We start from the raw sequence: 20,445 nt of genomic DNA on the forward strand, positions 1-20,445 counted from the left end.
ATTATGGTGTTTAGCCAGCCATTGTGGCAGATGCCTGTAGTCCCAGCTGCTTGGGAGGCTGAGGCAAGAGAATCGCGTAAGCCCAAGAGTTAGAGGTTGCTGTGAGCCATGTGACACCATGGCACTCTACGGAGGGCAGTACAGTGAGACTCTGTCTCTACAAAAAAAAATAAATAATAAATAAAATAAAAGTAATATAAATAAATAAATAAAAAAGTAAAAAAAAAAAAAGAAAGAAAGAAAGAAAGAAAAGTCAACCACAGAGGATATGGGATTTCTAGTAATTTCACTGGAAAAATAACTAAATTTGTATACATACGTTCAACTCCAACAAAAATAATGCAAAAACAGAGAGCACCCAATATCACGGAAGGGAAGTCTTAGGGTATTTCAAAAATTAGGAGGGATAATGATAAAGTTGAAGCAGTAGAGGAGGATGTTAAGGAAAATGACGAAAGAATATGAAAATGACAGATATGTGAGATGTTTTACATTCATGAATACTATGTAAAAAAAATGGGATGAGAACTATTTTTTCTTCCTTTTCCTTCTTATTTCAACAGTCAACTTATGAGTAAGTTTGATTAGTTCTACTTTCATAATAATCATAACATGATCTTCACTCAATTTCCAGTGCTTCCTTCTCAATCCAGATTAGCCTTTGCTACATCCTCTAACTCCTTTCTCCTTCTAATTTTGTATCCTGCAATCCATTTTTAATAATGTATCAGAGCCAGGTTTTTAAAACATAAATCAGAAGCTTATTGTTTCCTTTAAAATCCATAATAATTACCTAAAAAACTTGGAATTAGTATCTGTCTAAACTTATTGCCTGCACATTAAGTCACCATCACAAATTTCATTTCATTCATATTACCACTTACTTTTCTGTTTACAATCTTCTCTATCTTGTGCTATTAGAATTTAAACCATATGAAGCAGAGATTTTGCCTTATAAACTGCTGTACCTTTGCTTATAACCAAGACTAATGTAGCATGGAGTTCTAGGATTCTCAAACAGTTGTTGATCTCATTAATTTTATTTAAATCCTAAATAAATATGGCATTAGATACAAATAATCACATTTTAGTCCAACCCATGAATATCTTTCAAGAATTATAGTGAAAGTAATGACAATGATGAAATTACTATGAGAAAAGTAATTACTACAGCTGAGAATTTTGGCTAATATTCTTTAAAACTCATTTTAATTTAAAAAACATAAATGTAGATCAAAAATTAAATAAGTCATTAGATAAAACAGTACATAGACATATCATAATGGCCTCATCATTTATGTTTGTTGTAACATAATTTTTAATTTAGATTTGAAATGTAAAAAATAAGTCAGCACTAATTTTTCTTTATTTTTTTCTTCTTTTTTTGGAGACAGAGTCTTATTCTGGTATACTGGTCTGGGTAGAGAGCTGTGGCATCACAGTTCACAGCAACCTCAAACTCTTGGGCTCAAGCAATTCTCTTGCCTCTGGAGTAAGTAGCCTCCTAAGTCATGGAGAATACAGGTATGTGCCATCTAGCGCCACTAATTTTTCTATTTTAGCAGAAACAGGGTCTCACTGTGGCTCAGGCTGGGCTCATACCCCTGAGCTCAAGCAATCCATCTGCCTTGACATCCCCGAGTTCTGGGATTATAGGTGTGAGCCACCACATCAGCCCAGAGCACTTTTAAAAGATACTAGTCGAAAATGTTTTGGATCTTGTATCTTTTCCGTTGATAAAATTCATGAGCAGATACAGGTTCTGAAAGGAATTATCAACTGATTCAGCTGTCTAGCCTAAAATTCCCCAAATTTCTTTGGCCAGAGTTATTCACACTGGTGATGATGCAGGGGAGAGGGAGAGGAAAGCCCTCTTAGTTACCTGAAATTCAAGAAACTGGCCCTCTCAAACAACCAACATACAACTGAGCCAAAAAATAAAATTTCAAATAATACCAGATTATTTATGTCTTTATTTTTACCTCACACTGATATAAGAGTACAATTAGGTTACACTGTTTGCATTTATTAAGTAAAGTTCAAGTTCAGTTAAGCCCTTCACCCAGGAGGTTTGTGTGCTATATATCCTACGTTAAGCCTATTAGTTGAGAGCATACTAATTCCCACTGTTTTCATACTAATATTGAATATATTGATACTTGCTTTTGAGTTCTTATGAAACACTACTCAGAAGGATGTTCTCCAAATCAATTCTAATAAATACAAAGGATGTAACGCCTCCATCTATTTTTTATGGCTGAAGAGTGTGGTATATACAGACCATAATTTATTACTCCATTTTTGAGTTGATGGACCCTTGGGCTGTTTCCACATTTTTGGCCACTGTGAACTGAGCTATGATGAACACTGTAGTGCAAATGTCCGTATAGTAAAATTATTTTTTTCTTCTGGATAAATACTTAGTAATGACATTACAGAATCAATGGAAGGTCAACTTTTAACTCTTTGAGGGTTCTCTGTACTTCTTTCTATAAAGGCTGTATTAGTTTACAGTCCCATCAATAGCATAAAAGTGTGGGAAAAATTCTCTCCGCATCCATACTAGCATCTGCAGCTTTGAGAGTCTGGGATGTGGGCTGATCTCACTGAGGTTAGGTGATATCTCAGGGTGGTTTGATTTGCATTTCTCTGATAATCAGGGACAATCGATATTTTTCATCTATTTCTTGGCCATTCATCTTTCATTTGCTTTAAATTAGTGCACTTTCATGTTTATATCAAGTCCATACTAATTGTATCGAACAGTTTAGGGTATAGCATTACTTAGGCCTATTTTGGGGGGTCGAGGGGAGACACAGAGTCTTACTTTATTATCTTCGGTAGAATGTCATGATATCATAACTCACAACAACCTCAGACTCTTGGATTCAAGGGATCCTCCTGCCTCGGACTCCCAAATAGCTGGGATTACAGGCCCCACCACAATGCCTGGCTATTTTTTGATGATGGTGTCTCACTCTTGCTCAGGCTGATCTCTCTAACTCCTGAGCTCAGGCGATCCACCCAGCTCAGGTTCCCAGAAGGCTGGGATTACAGGCCTCAGCCACCATGCCTGGCCAATTTGGCCTATTTTTAACAGTGATATCAAACAACCAGAAACTATATTCATCTGGAATCTGCTAATCTCCAAAGGTGCCAGATAACAGGGAGATACTGTAAAAATTTGGAGAAACATTGTTATGAGACACTGTTTGAAAATGTGTTCTAAATATAACAGCAGAATAGAAATTATAGTAATAAGTCAGAAGTTACCAGATCACACCTATTTGTATTGTTAACTTGTATTCAATTACTACTGAATCTATAGTAAGTGCTTTAAAAAGCCAAGAAAAGGGTAGTAAAGTTAGAACACTCAGAAAATTTCACCATTTTGATCAAGTCACTATTTTAAACTCTAAATTTTTTATGTGGTAATTATACTATGATAATATTCTCACTCTCCAGACACTACTGCTGTATCTCTAGAGCCAGAATTATTGCAGCCCTTAAAGCAAACATCCATGTTATTAAATGCCTGGGGTGAAGATCTGTACCCACTGAAACCATACTGTATCCTGTGAAAGAAGAGATTTCTCCTTTAAATGCTAAGACAATAACACACACTACAAGAAACATTAAAAAAAAAAATCACTGGGTGGCGCCTGTGGCTCAAGGAGTAGGGCGCACGTCCCATATGCCGGAGGTGGTGGGTTCAAACCCAGCCCCGGACCAAAAAAAAAAAAAAATCACTGAAGCATGACACTTCCAAAAGAAAACAATTTTACCTCATTCACGAGGTAAGAAGTCTCTATACTCAAGAAATGGAGACCTACAAATCACCTGAGAAAAAATATTCAGAATAATTACCTTAAAAATGCTAACTGAGCTTAAAGATAACACAGATTAAATGACATCAAGAAAACAATATGTGAACAAAATGAGAATTCTGACTAAGTTATATAAATCATAAAAAAGAACAACACAAATTCTGGAACTGAGTAACACAATACTATAAATGAACTCAAAGAAAGCTTCAACAGCAGATTTAGTCAAGGAGACAAAAGGCTCAGTAAAGTCAAAGGCAATTGGTTTGAAATTATGCCATCAGAGTACAAGGAAGAAGAATGAAAAAGAATGAGAAAGTCTAAAGGATGTATGGTATGCCTGGTACTATGGAAGTTAAAGAAGACAAAAGAAAGAGAAGCAGAAAGCTTATTTAAAGAAATAATTATAGAAAACATTCTATAACCAGAGAGAAAAATTCACTTACGGATCCATGATGTCCAAAGATTCTACTTAGTCTGAACATCAAGAGATCTCAGCTGTAACGTAAATAAACTTTATAAAATCGAGGACAAAGAGAATTTTAGAAGCAGCAAGAAAAAAGCAACTTACTACATGTAAGGAAACCACTATTAGACTATAAGAGGTATACACCTCAGCAGAAATCCTATAAACTAGGAGGAAGTATAATAACATATAAAGTAATAAAAGAAAAAAACTATTCTCTAAGAATATCACACTCAGCAAATTATCCCTTAGAAATAAAGAACATAACAAAGTCTCAAACACAAAAACTAGGACAGTTACTAACAACTAGTAATCCTTGTTGGAGTTCTTCAAACTGAAACAAAAGCATGCTCAACAGCAAAGCAAAATCGGGAAAACATAAATCTGAATGTAAACGTGGACATATGCAATACAGCACTGTTAAGGTGATGAATAATTTACTTATAAACCTAATATAAATGTAAAAGGATAAAAATTTGTTTATATAAAAAGCAGCAAACTCTGACTATAAAAACAAAGTGTATATGTGGGGTGGGAAGGGAGTGAAAGTGCAATGTCTTTGTATGTGTTTCAAATTAGGTTATTAATTTAAAAGAGAAAGCTATTTTATGCAACACTCAAGCTAATCGCAATAAATAAAAACTCTACAAAAGATAAAAGAGCCCAAGAAAATTACTACAAAAAAAAAAAAAAATCAAATAAAAGATGACGGCCGGAAAGAAAAAGAAAAGTGCGAAACAGAAAAACAATAAAATGATAATAGTAAATCATCACGTATCAATAATTAATGTAAATATTTTAAGTAAATGTAAGTAGTTTAAGTAGTTTAAAATCACAAGCAAACAGTAAAAAAGTGACTCAGTGAACAAGAAACAAAATTCAGTAATATGTTGTCTATGTGAGGCTTTAAAGAGGATATGCTGCCTAAAAGTGAAGGGATAGAGGACATTCCATGCACACGGTAATCAAAAGACAGCAAAACTGGCAATATTTACATTAAGAATATAGTTCTTAAATCTAAGTTACTGTTTCTAGAAAAAAGTCATAATACAGTAATAGGGTGCATTCGACTATTAAGCATGACAATTATGTATATATATGCACCTAACATTAGAGCACCTAAATATACAGGTAAATATAGAGAAATGTAAAAGGAGAAACTGACAATAGCATAATGATAGGGGAATTCGATACCTTACTTGTGAAAATGTGTACAACATCCAGACAGAAAACCATTGAACAGCTCACTTGAACAGTACTATACATCAAGTCAACCTAATAGAGATAATTAGTCCTATATTCCACAAAAGCAAAATAACCCCTTTTTTAATCAAGCATATACAGGACATTTTCAGGTTAGATCACAGTTTTAGTTCAAAAAGAAGTCTTAACATGTCCCCTGGGTGAGGGGGCTCTTCTGCAAATGGAACTTTACTCTGGAACTGAGAACTCTGGAACTGAGAACAATATAACCTAAAAATTGTACCCTCGTGTTACTTTGAAAAAATACAAATAACTCAAAAACCCCCACAAAGCAAACAAACAAGAAGCCTTAAGAAATTTTAGATCCAGGGCAGTGCCTGTAGCTCAAGGAGTAGGGCGCCAGTCCCATATGCCGGAGGTGCCGGGTTCAAACCCAGCCCCGGCCAAAAACCACACAAAAAAAGAAATTTTAGATCCAAATCATCCCAACCATCTTTTCTATCCACAATGAAGTAAGACTAGAAGTCAACAAAACCAAGAAATCTGAAGAATTCATAAATACTAAAAACATTCTCTTTAAAAACAGCATCCTCTCATCTTTGCACGAGAATTTAAAAATGTATCTTGAAATAAACAAAAACGTCCTATACCTACTCTTAAAGAATATGGAAAAAAAAAAGCCAGTATTCTAAGCACACTATAATTTATAGCAATAAAAATCTACACTTAAAAAAGAAAAGGTCTCCTGTGGTGTCTATGGCTCAGTGGATAAGGGCATCAGCCTCATGTGCCGAGGGTGGAGGGTTCTAGCGCGGCCCCAACCAAATTGCAACAAAAAAATAGCCTGGCATTGTGGCGGGGGCCTATAGTCCCAGCTACTTGGGAGGCTGAGGCAAGAGAATTACCTAAGCCCAGGAGTTGGAGGTTGCTGTGAGCTGTGTGACGCCACAGCACTCTACCAAGAGCAATAAAGTGAGACTCTGTCTCTACAAAAAAAAAGAAAAGAAAAGCTCTCACATAAATAATCTAACTTTACACCTCAAAAAAGCTAGACCAAACTAAATCCTAGCTCAAAGCAACCTCAAATTCTTGGGCTCAAGAGATCCTCTTGCCTCAGCCTCCTGAGAAACTGGTACTACAGGCAACCACTACAACATGTAGCTAGTTTTCTTCTTTTCTTTTTTCAGTCTTTTTTTTTTTTTGTAAAGATGGGGGTTAGCTATTGCTTAGGCCAATGAAGTTGGCCCCGAACTTTTCCCTTTATGTTGCTACCACCAATACTGGGAGTAACATAAAATTTGGGAGGACAAATAATTAAAATTACACAATGATAATAACAATATTGTTTTCTTCAAAATTTGCTAAGAGAGTAGTATTTTCACACTCCACCACAACAAATGATTAACTATTTGAAATGACACAGTAATTATCTTTTGGTGAATATTTCATAATGTGTGTGTACAGAAACACATACATATATACATACATTAAACCATCCAGTTGTATACTTCTGTATACACAATTTTTAATTATCAACTATGTTAATGTACAAATAAAACAAAATAAAAATAATAAAACTTAAGGTATTCTGGGAAGTCAGTATTATAAGAGTTAGGGGAAAATATAGATTTGTAAATTTATTGGTATAGAATCACATACACTTTATTGTTCTTTGAATCATAATAATTATGGTTCGCTATTTTTTTTTTTATGGTTCGCTATTTTTAAAAGAAGAAAATATTTTAGAATCTGAATTTTCTTACTACATTTTGCCAAGATTTCTTGCCATTTTATCATTTGATGTCAACATAATTCTGTGTGAAACAAAAACTGCACAGTTTAACAGTCCTCCCCTCTCCAAGGGAGACTAACACAGCTTTAGAATGCACTTACTTAATCATTTCATAAAGCTTTGGATCTGAGACTTTGATATTTCGTGCAATATTCCAGGAAAGGTGAACCATGGGCACTACTGACTTCACATTTTGCAATTTGTTCCATTCATACCGTTCCACTGCCAGTTTATACTGGCAGGCTAGGAAGAGGAAAAAAAACAGTCACAAGTAACCCAAAGTGATAACAGATACGAAGGTGACTATTACCACCTCCCAGGTGAGGACTTCCACACCAATTGTGAAAATCTTAAAGCACTACAGAATTATCATGTTTTACAATGACTACATACAATGACTAAGATTGACTAATAAATGATTAAGAGCATTTACAATATGTGAGACATTGTGCTAAGTTCTTTTGACATCATTTCATTTCATTCCTTCAGGCCTTCTTGATTGCTTATGCTCATCCTGAAGATAAAGAAATAGGCTCCAAGAGCTTAAAAACAAACTTGCCCAAAGTCATAAAAGGTAACAATGGAAAGGCACAGTCTAATGTCTCTAGCTCCAAAGATCAGATTCTTTTTTTTTGTTGTTGTTGTAGAGACAGAGTCTCACTTTATGGCCCTGGGTAGAGTGCTATGGCCTCACACAGCTCACAGCAACCTCCAGCTCCTGGGCTTAAGAGATTCTCTTGCCTCAGCCTCCCGAGTAGCTGGGACTACAGGCGCCCGCCACAACGCCCGGCTATTTTTTGGTTGCAGTTTGGCCAGGGCCGGGTTTGAACCCACCACCCTCGGTATATGGGGCTGGCACCTTACTGACTGCTTTATGTACAGTAAATAGTTTGATATACTAGGCCTGTGCATCTAATATATCAGATGAAATGAAAATTCTAAAGAATGAAAACACTTCACTTTTCCTTAAAGAGCTTTCTTTAAAAAAGCAAAACATAATACTTGAAAATATCAAAAGTGTATCTTCTATGTCTTCAGAGAAATACATCTACTATTTGCTGAAATCTTTGTTCTTTGGTTGCCATTTTATAACTTGAAAGTAATCTCTATACTGACAAGATTTTCCATAGAAGACATACTCTTTTCTTTTACTAAGGGTTATTTTCTAATGGAAAAGTAATACCCATTATAAATAATCCTCTAAAATGTGAAATGTTAGAGTTTGACTTAAAATACCTGTAAGGGAAAGCTATAACCCAGTTACAACCTAACAATACGGGGAAGTAGGAAAGGGGGGGGGGTAGAGGGAGGGGAATTGGTGGGATCACACCTGTGGTGCATCTTACAGGGGTATTTGCGAAACTTGGTAAATGTAGAATGTAAATGTTTTGGCACAGTAACTGAGATAATGCCAGGAAGGCTATGTTAACCACTGTGATAAAAATGTGTCAAATGGTCTATGAAGCGAGTGTATGATGCCCCATGATCATATCAATGTACACAGTTATGATTTAATAAAAATAAATAAATAAATAAATAAAATACCTGTAAGGGGACCAACATTCCAGGCAATGCTGTTACACCAGCCAATAGCCTGAACCCAATGCACAGTGCCTGCATTTATCCAGACCAAATCTCCAGGTCTCTGAATAAACCTGTATACAGGAACATTTGCTTCATAAAGATCTTCAAGGTTGGGCCACCAAGAACTCATCAGAAAATTCAAATTATTTCTGGAAAAAAAAATAATGCAAAGGATCAAGTTTTTTTTTATTTTTTTCTTTTTTATTTTTTTTGTAGAGACAGAGTCTCACTTTATGGCCCTCAGTAGAGTGCTGTGGCATCACACAGCTCACAGCAACCTCCAACTCCTGGGCTTAAGCGACTCTCCTGCCTCAGCCTCCCGAGTAGCTGGGACTACAGGCGCCTGCCACAACTCCTGGCTATTTTTTGGTTGCAGTTCAGCCGGGGCCAGGCTGGAACCCGCCACCCTCGGTATACGGGGCCGGCGCCCTACCGATTGAGCCACAGGCGCCACCCAAGGATCAAGTTTTTTTTTTTTTTTTAGAGACAGAGTCTCACTTTATGGCCCTCTGCAGAGTGCCGTGGCCTCACACAGCTCACAGCAACCTCCAACTCCTGGGCTTAAGCGATTCTCTTGCCTCAGCCTCCTGAGTAGCTGGGACCACAGGCGCCCGCCACAACGCCCGGCTATTTTTTGGTTGCAGTTTGGCCGGGGCCGGGCTTGAACCCGCCACCCTCGGTATATGGGGCCGGCGCCCTACCGACTGAGCCACAGGCGCCGCCCAAGGATCAAGTTTTTTAATTCACATCAACATGGAAAAATAATTTCAAAGTTTAAAAAAATGCTCTCAGTATTTATTTCACTAAAACATTGTATTACAAAAGCACTGCCTTAAGAGCTATATCTTTCAAATATGAGGTATGGAAGGGCTAATCCTGAGATAAATTAACTGAAGGGGAATAATGGCTAATTCATCTAAACATCAGTTATTGTAACCTTAAACTTACTCTCAAACAAAATTCTACCAGGCTTATCAATATTCTCCATTAATGTGAATGGCTTAAACTGTCCTCTAAAGAGGCACAGGTTGGCTGACTGGATACAAAAACTCAGGCCAGATATGTGCTACATACAAGAATCTCATCTTACCTTAAAAGATAAATATAGACTCAGGGTTAAAAGATGGTTGTCCATATTTCAGGCAAATGGAAATCAGAAAAAAGCAGGTATTGCAGTTCTATTTGCAGATATAATAGGCTTTAAACCAACAAAAGTAAGGAAGGATAAGAATAGTCACTTCATATTTGTTAAGGGTAATACTCAGTATCATGAGATTTCAATTATTAATATTTATGCACCCAACCAGAATGCACCTCAATTTATATAAGAAACTCTAACAGACATGAGCAACTTGATTTCCTCTAGCACCATAATAGTTGGAGATTTTAACACTCCTTTGGCAGTGTTGGATAGATCCTCTAAGAAGAAGCTGAGCAAAGAAATTTTAGATTTAAACATAACCATCTAACATTTGGATTTAACAGACATCTATGGAACATTTCATCCCAACAAAAGTGAATACACATACTTCTCATCAGCCCACGGAACATACTCCAAAATCGACCACATTTTAGGTCACAAGTCTAACCTCTTGGTGAACAACCATCATTGGCCAGGGTTTCCCAAAATGTGTTACATTGGCTATTAATATGTATTATATTTAAAAGGGATTCTATTTTAAAAATCAAGATGATGATTAAGTTGTGAGTAAAGAATTCATGGTTATATGTTTATTACAATGTTTTTTATGGTATATTACTAATCCCTGAGAGGAATGTCCCAAATTTATCTGATCATGGAAACTTTTGCCAGGTATAATTTGAAAGGCTGACTCTTGAGCAGATATCTTGCAGAAAAATTATCCTAGAGCAGGGGTTCTCAACCTGTGGGTCATGACCCACAGGTACTGTATTAAAGGGCTGCAGCATTAGGAAGGTTGAGAACCACTGTGCTAGAGCCTCGACAGATAGTCCTTTTCACCCCAGCCCTCAGCTGAGAACCGTACTGAACAACAGGAAGTTGCCGACACAGGAACGTTTCTGATCTACCAAAATGCCATTATTCATATGTGGTTCAAACTAAAAACAATTTAGAGCGATTATTCTCAGCCAGTAGGAAGTCCTGGTGTAGGAGTTTGAAAAAGCCTATTTATGTTGCTTTTGGTTTGTTTTTAGTTATAACATTTAATTTATTTTGAAACCTTAAAATACCCTTAAATGTGATTACCTGGCAAAAATGTCACGAACAAGTTCAAATTAAATTTTTACCTAACTTACTCTAGAAACAATACAAAACTTCTTAAAAAAATATTAAACAACAAGAAAGCAAAGCAAAAACAAAAACAAAAAGCCATTTTTTTTTTTAAACAGATGACCTTGGGGTTTTGCCCCATGAGAAGGCCAAATTAAGTTTAAGGTATCAACTATTGTAGTGTCTGATATAATTTTAAGAAGTAATGTGACTATTGTTAGTTTGAAATAATTTTAAGGGCTGAGACGACATTTGTAGACATCAATTTTTACTCCCGCATTTGGATCAGAAACTAAGGTCAGAATAAACAGTAACATGAGAACCAAAGAAGTGATAAAGCATTTGGATCAGAAATTTCCAAAAATTCAAGGTAACTTTTACCACTGACCTGAGCTATAAATGCCTTATGAACAATTTAACCATAACAAATAAATGTACTCATTTGAAAAAGACCTATGTACATTAAAAAAAAATAATAAAGAAAGAAAAGAAAAGAAAAAGAAAGAAAAAATCAGTCCTAGCTAATTTAAAAGGAGGCGAGAGGATCGTTTCAGCCCAGGATTTCAAGGCTACCGAGAGCTATGATTGCACCACTGCACTTCAACCTGGACAACAAAGGGAGACTCTGTCTCAAATTAGTTACAGAGTCTCAAATTAGTTAATTAATTAAAAATTGAATAAATAATACAAATAAATAAACATAAAAATATTAATTATTTGGAGTTGTCTATATGAATTTCATTCTCATGGACTTTTTCCTCCTAAAAATACAAAGCTTTCTTGACCTAAGTCTAGTAGAAGCTAAGAAGTCAAGGGATTAAAATATGGTATGCTTCCTATAAACTATGAACAAGTTGCCAGCAAGCAAACAGGAAAAAAAGAAAAATAAGAAGGAAAAAGTTATAATCATTGCCCACTGGCTTACTTAATTTTACCCAAATACTAGAAACAAAGAACTAAAAAAACTTACAATAAAAATAAGAAGAAAGCAAAATCAACTAAGTCAAATAGATCAAGTATTTTTTTTTTAATTCAAAACAATGGTTGATTTTTATGTACAGTGATAAAATTAACTATAGAAATAATAAATTATCAATAGCAATGATCCCTACATAAAATAAAGTTAGAGTAGTATCACACATGGCTACTAATATTTTTTACACTTAAGTTACATGAATCATTTCAACTTGATATTTTTATTACTCCTAAACTCTAACTTTTAGGCTGTCACCTATCTTTTTAAACTATTTCTTTTTTTTTTTTTTTTGTAGAGACAGAGTCTCACTGTACCACCTGGGTAGAGTGCCGTGGCGTCACACGGCTCACAGCAACCTCCAACTCCTGGGCCTAGGCGATTCTCCTGCCTCAGCCTCCCGAGCAGCTGAGACTACAGGCGCCCACCACAACACCGGGCTATTTTTTTGTTGCAGTTTGGCCGGGGCTGGGTTTGAACCCACCACCCTTGGTATATGGGGCTGGCGCCCTGCTCACTGAGCCACAGGCGCCGCCCTGTACTCATTTCTTTTTACAAGGAGATTGAGATTGAAGTACTTATTGATAAATTTTAAAAGTTTGAAAGTTTTTACCTTCATTTTACTGAGGAAAACTGTACATTATATAACAAAGTGAGTAGATCTTTTTTTTCTTTTTGTAGAGACAGAGTCTCACTTTATGGCCCTTGGTAGAGTGCTGTGGCATCACACAGCTCAGAGCAACCTCCAACTCCTGGGCTTAAGCAATTCTCTTGCCTCAGCCTCTCGAGTAGCTGGGACTACAGGCGCCCACCACAACGCCCAGCTATTTTTTGGTTGCAATTCAGCCGGGGCCAGGTTTGAACCCGCCACCCTCGGTATATGGGGCTGGCACCTTACCAACTGAGCCACAGGCACCGCCCATGAGTAGATCTTTTATAGTTCTCCCAGTAGATGCAAAAATCTTGAATGAATTATCCTTTTTAAAAAATGTGATGAACTTACAAATACTTTTTAAAAGTTTACAGTAGAAATTATTGTATGAAATAGACATATTAAGTGACTTTAAAGTAAATCTAACATCTGATTGTGAGAATTTGGTCCACTTTTTCCTGTATGTTTTGAGCACATAATACATATATAATTTCACATTTTTGTATTTTCTCACTAATATTACTGTCTCTGAAAAAAAAATCAACTGATTCCCCTTATTTACTAAACACTGATATTTTTAGGCTGAATTAACAATACATAAGATTGACTTATTTAACAAACTATAATTAAGGGTGCTTAATTTTATAATTTTTGCCATGTTTAAAAACAATTATAAGTCTAATTTGTCTTTAAAATAACACAGATTTATGTATTAATTGTTTACATTAAGGTTACTTTTACATTAGGTTACTTTTCATCTATTCAATTCATCTGCTTTGCTGCTATTTCATAGCAGAGACTGATTTCATGGCATTTTTTATTAAGTAGTGATGAAACATAAGAGTTAAAATCAAAACACTAAGAAAGTTTCTGCTGAGCAGAAATTAAGTTGCAGTTAGAAATTTAGCTTTGTATTTTGTCCTTTACAATTACTAATTGTCATAATTATGTTAAAACAAAGGTTAATTCATAAACCTACTTTTCACAAAAGTCATTCAGAACACCCCAATAATCTTCGGGTACAACAAACCATTCACAATCACCTGGACCAATATTTATGTTAACAGAACAGAAGTTGTTATTTTCTTGATGACCTGAGAAGTAAAAAAAAAAAAGGAAAAAGAGAGCATAAAATAAGTGAGAAAGGTGACTTCAAATAATTGCATGATTTTGAGAACTAAATGAAAAATACATGCTTAAGATGGTAAATAGCACATAATATATAATAAATATTACAATATAGTTACTTTCTCCTTCATTAAATCCCTCCCAATTCTTATAAATAACATTAGAAAAGTAATGAGAAAAATGTATAGTTGTCCAAATATAAATGTCCATTAGCCCCCTTTATCTCCTGTATCAAAGCCAATTTGACGTTAGCATGTTATGTAAATGCTTATAATTCTTCCACCACTGAGTAGTGGGATGGTAGTGCCTGTGGCGTGGGGCTCTAAAAAATTAGTGTTACAGCTGTTGGCACAATACCATCCACCTGCCCATGGGGAAAAAGTTATATACATTTACATTATATACAAAATGTATATACAGCAGAACCTCTATAAATTGACCACAGAAAGGACTGTAAGAAACTGATCAACATACAGAGGTGGTCAGCAGAATACATACAAGTGGGGTCAACATAAGAAGGTGGTCAATGTAGGCATAGGTAGTTAACTATGGATTTTGTCTACTGACTATATATAAAACTCCAAACACTTTAGACACAAATGACAAAGAGATAATATCAAAACAGGAAATTCTTTCCTGCTAAATTTTAAATGAACAAATTATAATTTTACATTCAATGTGATTATCATTTTCATTTACTATGAAAATGTGAGGTACTTCATACTTATTATTCAAACATTATTATTTCTGGGCAGATTTATATAAAATATTTTCTTATGTGCCATTCTGTTAGATTTATCAAACATACATAAAATTTTGTCAGAAATAGGTAGATGTCCTCAGTTGGCCAACCAAACAGGATTGATTTAGCAATGATGAAACTGTGTTGATATTTTTAGAACGCAGGGTTGAGATGGAAATCCTCCTAAAAAACCACTATAAACCCCTATTCTTCCCCATTGACAAACAATAGAAACTTAGTTGTGGGCTTCAAAAATGTTTCTTCATCATTTCAATATATAAATTACAAGGCAAAACAAAACTTAGAGGTGAAACTTATACTACAGTAAAGTCATACTAAAGATAAAATAATTGTTTTGAATGCAAATGATACCATGCTGCTTTATAAACTTCATTTTTTATGATATTAAAAATAAGGAAGCTAGTTCTCTATTCCCACAAATGTTTGCAACATATCCTTTTTTGGAGCTCAGGATACCATTTTAAACTCAAGGAGAAAAAAGTGAAAATTTTGACATTTCGAAAGCCATTTTTACCTTTCCATTTGTGAGAAGAATTAATGCGAAATGCAATAAAACTCAAATAGAATATTATCAAATAAAAAATTCTAAAAAATTGCTAAATGCCTTTCAAGCAATTAATATACTTAACATAATATGCTCATATACTGACATCAGTATTTGTAGTATCTATACATGTAAAAAGACATTTTCAAAGATCTTATAACAGACGATGACTATAGATTTACATCTATAGTCAATTTTGATGAACAGTAACACTGACTTTGAGCCCCAATGAAGTAAATGTTTCACCACCAACAATAATTCTGTTCTTTTTACTAGTCAACCAAAACTGCACTTGGTGTTTATTTATTTTTGATTTTCATCAATAAAAGTCCATGGAAAATAGTTTTTCTGGTTTTATAGAAGTACCTACAAATATCCTTAATTTAACGTCTTGGCTACAAAGTCTACAATACTTACCCTCTAGTCCATTTAAAGAATGGGCTGAATTAACAAATACAGAAAAGTTTGCGGACTACTACCTGAGAAAGTTCTTGAATTATTTTCTAAAAATGAAATAGCATATCATGCATTTTAAGTAAAATAAAGTTTTTATTATATACAGTTTATGTAAATTAGTTTGTGATAAAAGTTTGTTACTGTAATTGTAGTCAAAGCTTTGGAATACATTGTCAGCTTGTAGTCAATTCAATAAGAACTTCATGTTGTCATACATTATTTCACTCATTAAGTGATTTTGCATCCCTCTCCTAGTAATAATCTCATTGTTTTGTTTTTTACATATAAAAGGAGTAAAAACATAATAGGCAAACAATTAACTCTCTGAGCTCAGTAACAATAATATAAACATTTTTATCTAAGAAGAAACTTAAAGATCGTTTGCGCTTCATTAATTATAAAAGAGAATTTACTGGTTCTGGTGCATGTTACATGTTTGATTATTTTTTTTTCAATAGTATGTTAGTTCATAATAATCACCTGGTGTTCGACTGCCTGGAACTTTCATAAACAGTTGAACTGTATTCATGCCCAATATTGTATGACCAACATGGCTTAAAAGATTTCCTGCTGATACAACACGCACAAAAGCAGGAAGTTTAGTCAGCTCCTGTAACTGCAACTTCCACCTAAAATAAAGTAACAGATCAAGAGTGACACCCTGTTGTAAATATTGATGAAAATTAATCACCCTCAGAATCTTGTCATGCAATCAGAAAAACAAATCTGTAACTATTTCACCTTTACAGTCTGAAGTAGTATTAGAGGGCTTAACTTTTTCCAAGGATAATAAACCTTAAGGCAAATAGAGATCACTGAAAACAAATTATAAAAATTTATAGGAACTAAATGAAAAAAATGATTTACTTTTGATTTTAAGTTTATAAAATTAGTGCTTTGAGGCTTGGCGCCTGTAGCACAGCGGTATGGCGTCAGCCACATACACTGAGGCTGACAGACTTGAATGCAACCCTGGCCAGCTAAACAACAACTGCAACCAAAAAATAGCCTGGTGTTGTGGCAGGCGCCTGTAGTCCCAGCTAGTTGGGAGGCTGAGGCAAGAGAATGGCTTAAGCCCAAGAGTTTGAGGTTGCTGTGAGCTGTGATGCCATATCACTCTACCCAGGGCAACACAGTGAGACTCTCTCTCTCTTCAAAATAAAAATTAGTACTTTGACTTTCCTCAATAAAGCTTAAAATTCTAATAGTAAAATCTTGTAAAAAACCATATTAGAATGATAAGATTATTAGCTAAATCTCATGTCAATATATATTTTTAAAGGAACTACAGATGGAAAAGAATAAAAAAAACTAGACAATTTCCAATCCTGCAATCCTTTTTCTTCAGTCCATGAAAATAGTAATGGAGCTGGGGGACTTACTTTGTGTTATCAGAGAGGTCAATGTTGGTCCCAAATTTTATGGTTTTAAAAGGTCCTTTCCTTCTGCTTCCAGAACTTAAAAAAAGAAAAAATATTAAACACATGTCTTTTAGATAGAAATACAGAGTGCATACTACAAGTTACTTACTTATCTGAGGATGTGGATTCATTATCTGAATGGTCTTTATGCTGCATTCTTCTCTCATTTTCTTCCTATAAATTAGTTAAAAACATTCACATTTATTATCCTGAAACAGTCTCTATCACTTCCGTCATACAAACAAATGAAATTCTCATCTATAATAAGCAATGCTGTCCATATTTTGAAAAGATTCTTCGATGACCATATTATGTAAAGACCTAGGAAAAGTCAAAGTAAACTCATGACTTCCTCTGTCAGCTACAAAATAATTATTATAAACAATCATGTATTATACTAATTTATGAATGAAATTCAGGTAGGTTTATGAATTTTACTGTAGTATATTACATTTTATAAATGATAAATGCATTTCATTTAAACTGATGTCAAGGAATTTTTTTTTTTTTTGTAGAGACAGAGTCTTACTGTACTGCCCTCGGTAGAGTGCCATGACATCACACGGCTCACAGCAACCTCTAACTCTGGGCTTACGCAATTCTCTTGCCTCAGCCTTCTGAGCAGCTGGGACTACAGACACCCGCCACAACACCCGGCTATTCTTTTGTTGCAGTTTGACCAGGGCTGGGTTTGAACCCGCCACCCTTGGCATATGGGGCCAGCACCCTACTCACTGAGCTACAGGAGCCGCCCTGATGTCAAGGAATTTAAGACAGAACCAAAAAATGAAAACAAGAATAATATTCAAAAACTAATTAATAGAAAAAAACTCCTAGTAAAAAGAAAAATAGAAAAATATTCCTAGTAAAAAGCCCTCCGTATTTTAATAACAAAAAGTATTGTTTTGTTTTTCCCTATAGTGTTTTTTAAGAAGAAAATCTATAGATTCTTATCCTATGCCAAATACAAGATAATGAAGGAAAACTTTAAGCAAGATTAGGGCTAAATCTAACTATCAATGTTAATTTTAAGTGCCCAGGGACAATGCAATGGCACAAAAACTGGTAGAAGTATGTTTGAAATACATACAAGTGCACATACTTACAGATATACAGGGTGACAAGAGTTAAAAGTTAAAAATCTCAGCCAGGCATGGTGGCCTGTGCTTATAATTATTGTACTCTGGGAGGCCGACGCAGGTGGATCAATTGAGCTCAGGAGATTGGAGATCTACCTGAGCAAGAGCAAGATCTGTCTTGACTAAAAAAAAAAAAAAAAGAAAGAAAAACTAGCTGGTTGTTGTGGTAGGCACCTGTAGTGCCAGCTACTCAGAAGTCTAAAATAAGAGAATCATTTGAGCCTAGGAGTTTGAAGTTGCTGTGAGCTACTAAGATGGCAGAGCATCCTACTCAGAGTGACAGAGTAAAACAATGCCTAAAAAAAAAAAAAAAAAAAAAGAGTTGGGTGGTGCCTGTGGCTCAGTGAGCAGGGCGCCGGCCCCATATGCTGAGGGTGGCGGTTTCAAACCCAGCCCCGGCCAAGCTGCAACAAAAAAATAGCCGGGTGTTGTGGTGGGCGCCTGTAGTCCCAGCTACTCGGGAGGCTGAGGCAGGAGAATTGCCTAAGCCCAGGAGTTGGAGGTTGCTGTGAGCTGTGTGACGCCACAGCACTCTACCGAGGGCAATAAAGTGAAACTCTGTCTCTACAAAAAAAAAAAAAAGAGTTAAAATTCTCTAAATATGATTTTATTTTGGTAACCTTGATTTTTTCAGTATGAATCACAAGAACAAAGTTAAGAGTTCAAGGATGAAATTCTTCATAGGCTAAATTTTAGCACATGAAATCTATACAAAAAAACGAAACATCTCTTAAACACCAGTGATTAGAAATTAAATGCTGAACAAGCCTATTAACAAGTTCTAAAATAGCATCAACTATAAAAAATCTCCCCAAAAAGAAAAGCCTGGGACCAGGGCGGCGCCTGTGGCTCAAGGAGTAGGGCGCCGGTCCCATATGCCAGAGGTGGCAGGTTCAAACCCAGCCCCGGCCAAAAACCACAAAAAAAAAAAAAAAAAAAAGAAAAGCCTGGGACCAGATTGCTTCACAACAGAATTCTACCAAACCTTTAAAGAGGAACTAGTACCTATACTACTTAACCTTTTCCAAAACATAGATAAAGAAGGAATAATTCCCAACACATTCTATGAAGCAAATGTCACCCGGATACCCAAACCAGGAGAAGACCCATAAGAAAAGAAAATTATAACAATATCTCTAATGAATATTGATACAAAAATATTCAATAAGATCCTAGCAAACAGAATCCAAAAACACATCAAACTAATTATACATCACAACCAGTTGGGTTTCATCCCAGGGTCCCAAGGATGGTTCAATATACGTAAATTCATAAACATAATTCATCACATAAACAAATTAAAACACAAAGACCATATGATTCTCTCAATTGATACAGAAAAAGCTTCTAACAATATCCAGCATGCTTTCTTGATCAGAACACTTAAGAAAATAGGTATACAAGGAACTTTTCTTAAACTGATAGAGGTCATCTACAGCAAACCCACAGCCAATATCAGTGAATGGAGTAAAACTGAAATCATTTCCACTCACATCAGGAGCCAGGCAAGGATGCCCATTGTCTCCACTGCTTTTTAATGTTGTAATGGAAGTCTTAGCCATCACAATCAGGCAAGACAAGGCAATCAAGGGGATCCAAATAGGACCAGAGGAGATCAAACTGTCACTCTCTGCAGACGATATGATTGTATATCTGGAAAACACCAGGGAATCAACCTACAAAACTCCTAGAATTGATCAAGGAACATAGTAACGTCTCAGGATACAAAATCAATACTTATAAATCTGTGGCCTTTATGTACACCCACAATAGTCAAGGGGAAAAACAATCAAGGATTCTATTCCAATAGTACCAAAGAAGATGAAATATCTGGGAGCGTACCTAACTAAGAATGTGAAAAACCTCTATAAAGAGACCTATGAAACTCCGAGAAAAGAAATAGCTAAAGATGTTAACAAATGGAAAAATATACCATGGAAGAATCAACATTGTTAAAATGTTTATACTATCTAAAGCAATCTACAGATTTAATGCGATCCCTATAAAAGCACCCTTGTCATACTTTAAAGTCCTGGAAAACTTAGTACTTCGTTTTATATGAAAACAGAAAAAACCTCGAATAGCCAAGACATTACTCAGAAATAAAAACAAATTGGGAAGAATCATGCTTCCAGGCTTCAGACTATACTATAAATCGATAGTGATCAAAACAGCATGATACTGGCACAAAAATAGAGAGGTAGATGTATGGAACAGAATTGAAGACCAAGAGGTGAACTCAGACACTT

General features: G+C 35.3%; 1 protein-coding gene across 4 annotated transcripts in view; it reads right to left on the reverse strand.

Moving 5' to 3' along the window:
- LOC128578987 (histone demethylase UTY) overlaps positions 1 to 20,445 on the reverse strand; it is a 224,939-nt gene that overhangs the window by 9,855 nt on the left and 194,639 nt on the right. For all 4 annotated transcript variants that reach the window (XM_053581315.1, XM_053581314.1, XM_053581313.1 and 1 more), the window contains 6 exons: positions 17,167 to 17,231; positions 17,019 to 17,093; positions 16,117 to 16,265; positions 13,725 to 13,839; positions 8,831 to 9,018; positions 7,387 to 7,528 (listed from right to left, as the gene is read on the reverse strand). In XM_053581315.1, coding sequence (XP_053437290.1) covers positions 7,387 to 7,528; positions 8,831 to 9,018; positions 13,725 to 13,839; positions 16,117 to 16,265; positions 17,019 to 17,093; positions 17,167 to 17,231 — 734 coding nt within the window. The remainder of the gene's footprint in view (positions 1 to 7,386; positions 7,529 to 8,830; positions 9,019 to 13,724; positions 13,840 to 16,116; positions 16,266 to 17,018; positions 17,094 to 17,166; positions 17,232 to 20,445) is intronic.

Source organism: Nycticebus coucang, chromosome Y (assembly GCF_027406575.1).
Source record: "Nycticebus coucang isolate mNycCou1 chromosome Y, mNycCou1.pri, whole genome shotgun sequence".
Lineage (NCBI taxonomy): Eukaryota > Metazoa > Chordata > Mammalia > Primates > Lorisidae > Nycticebus > Nycticebus coucang.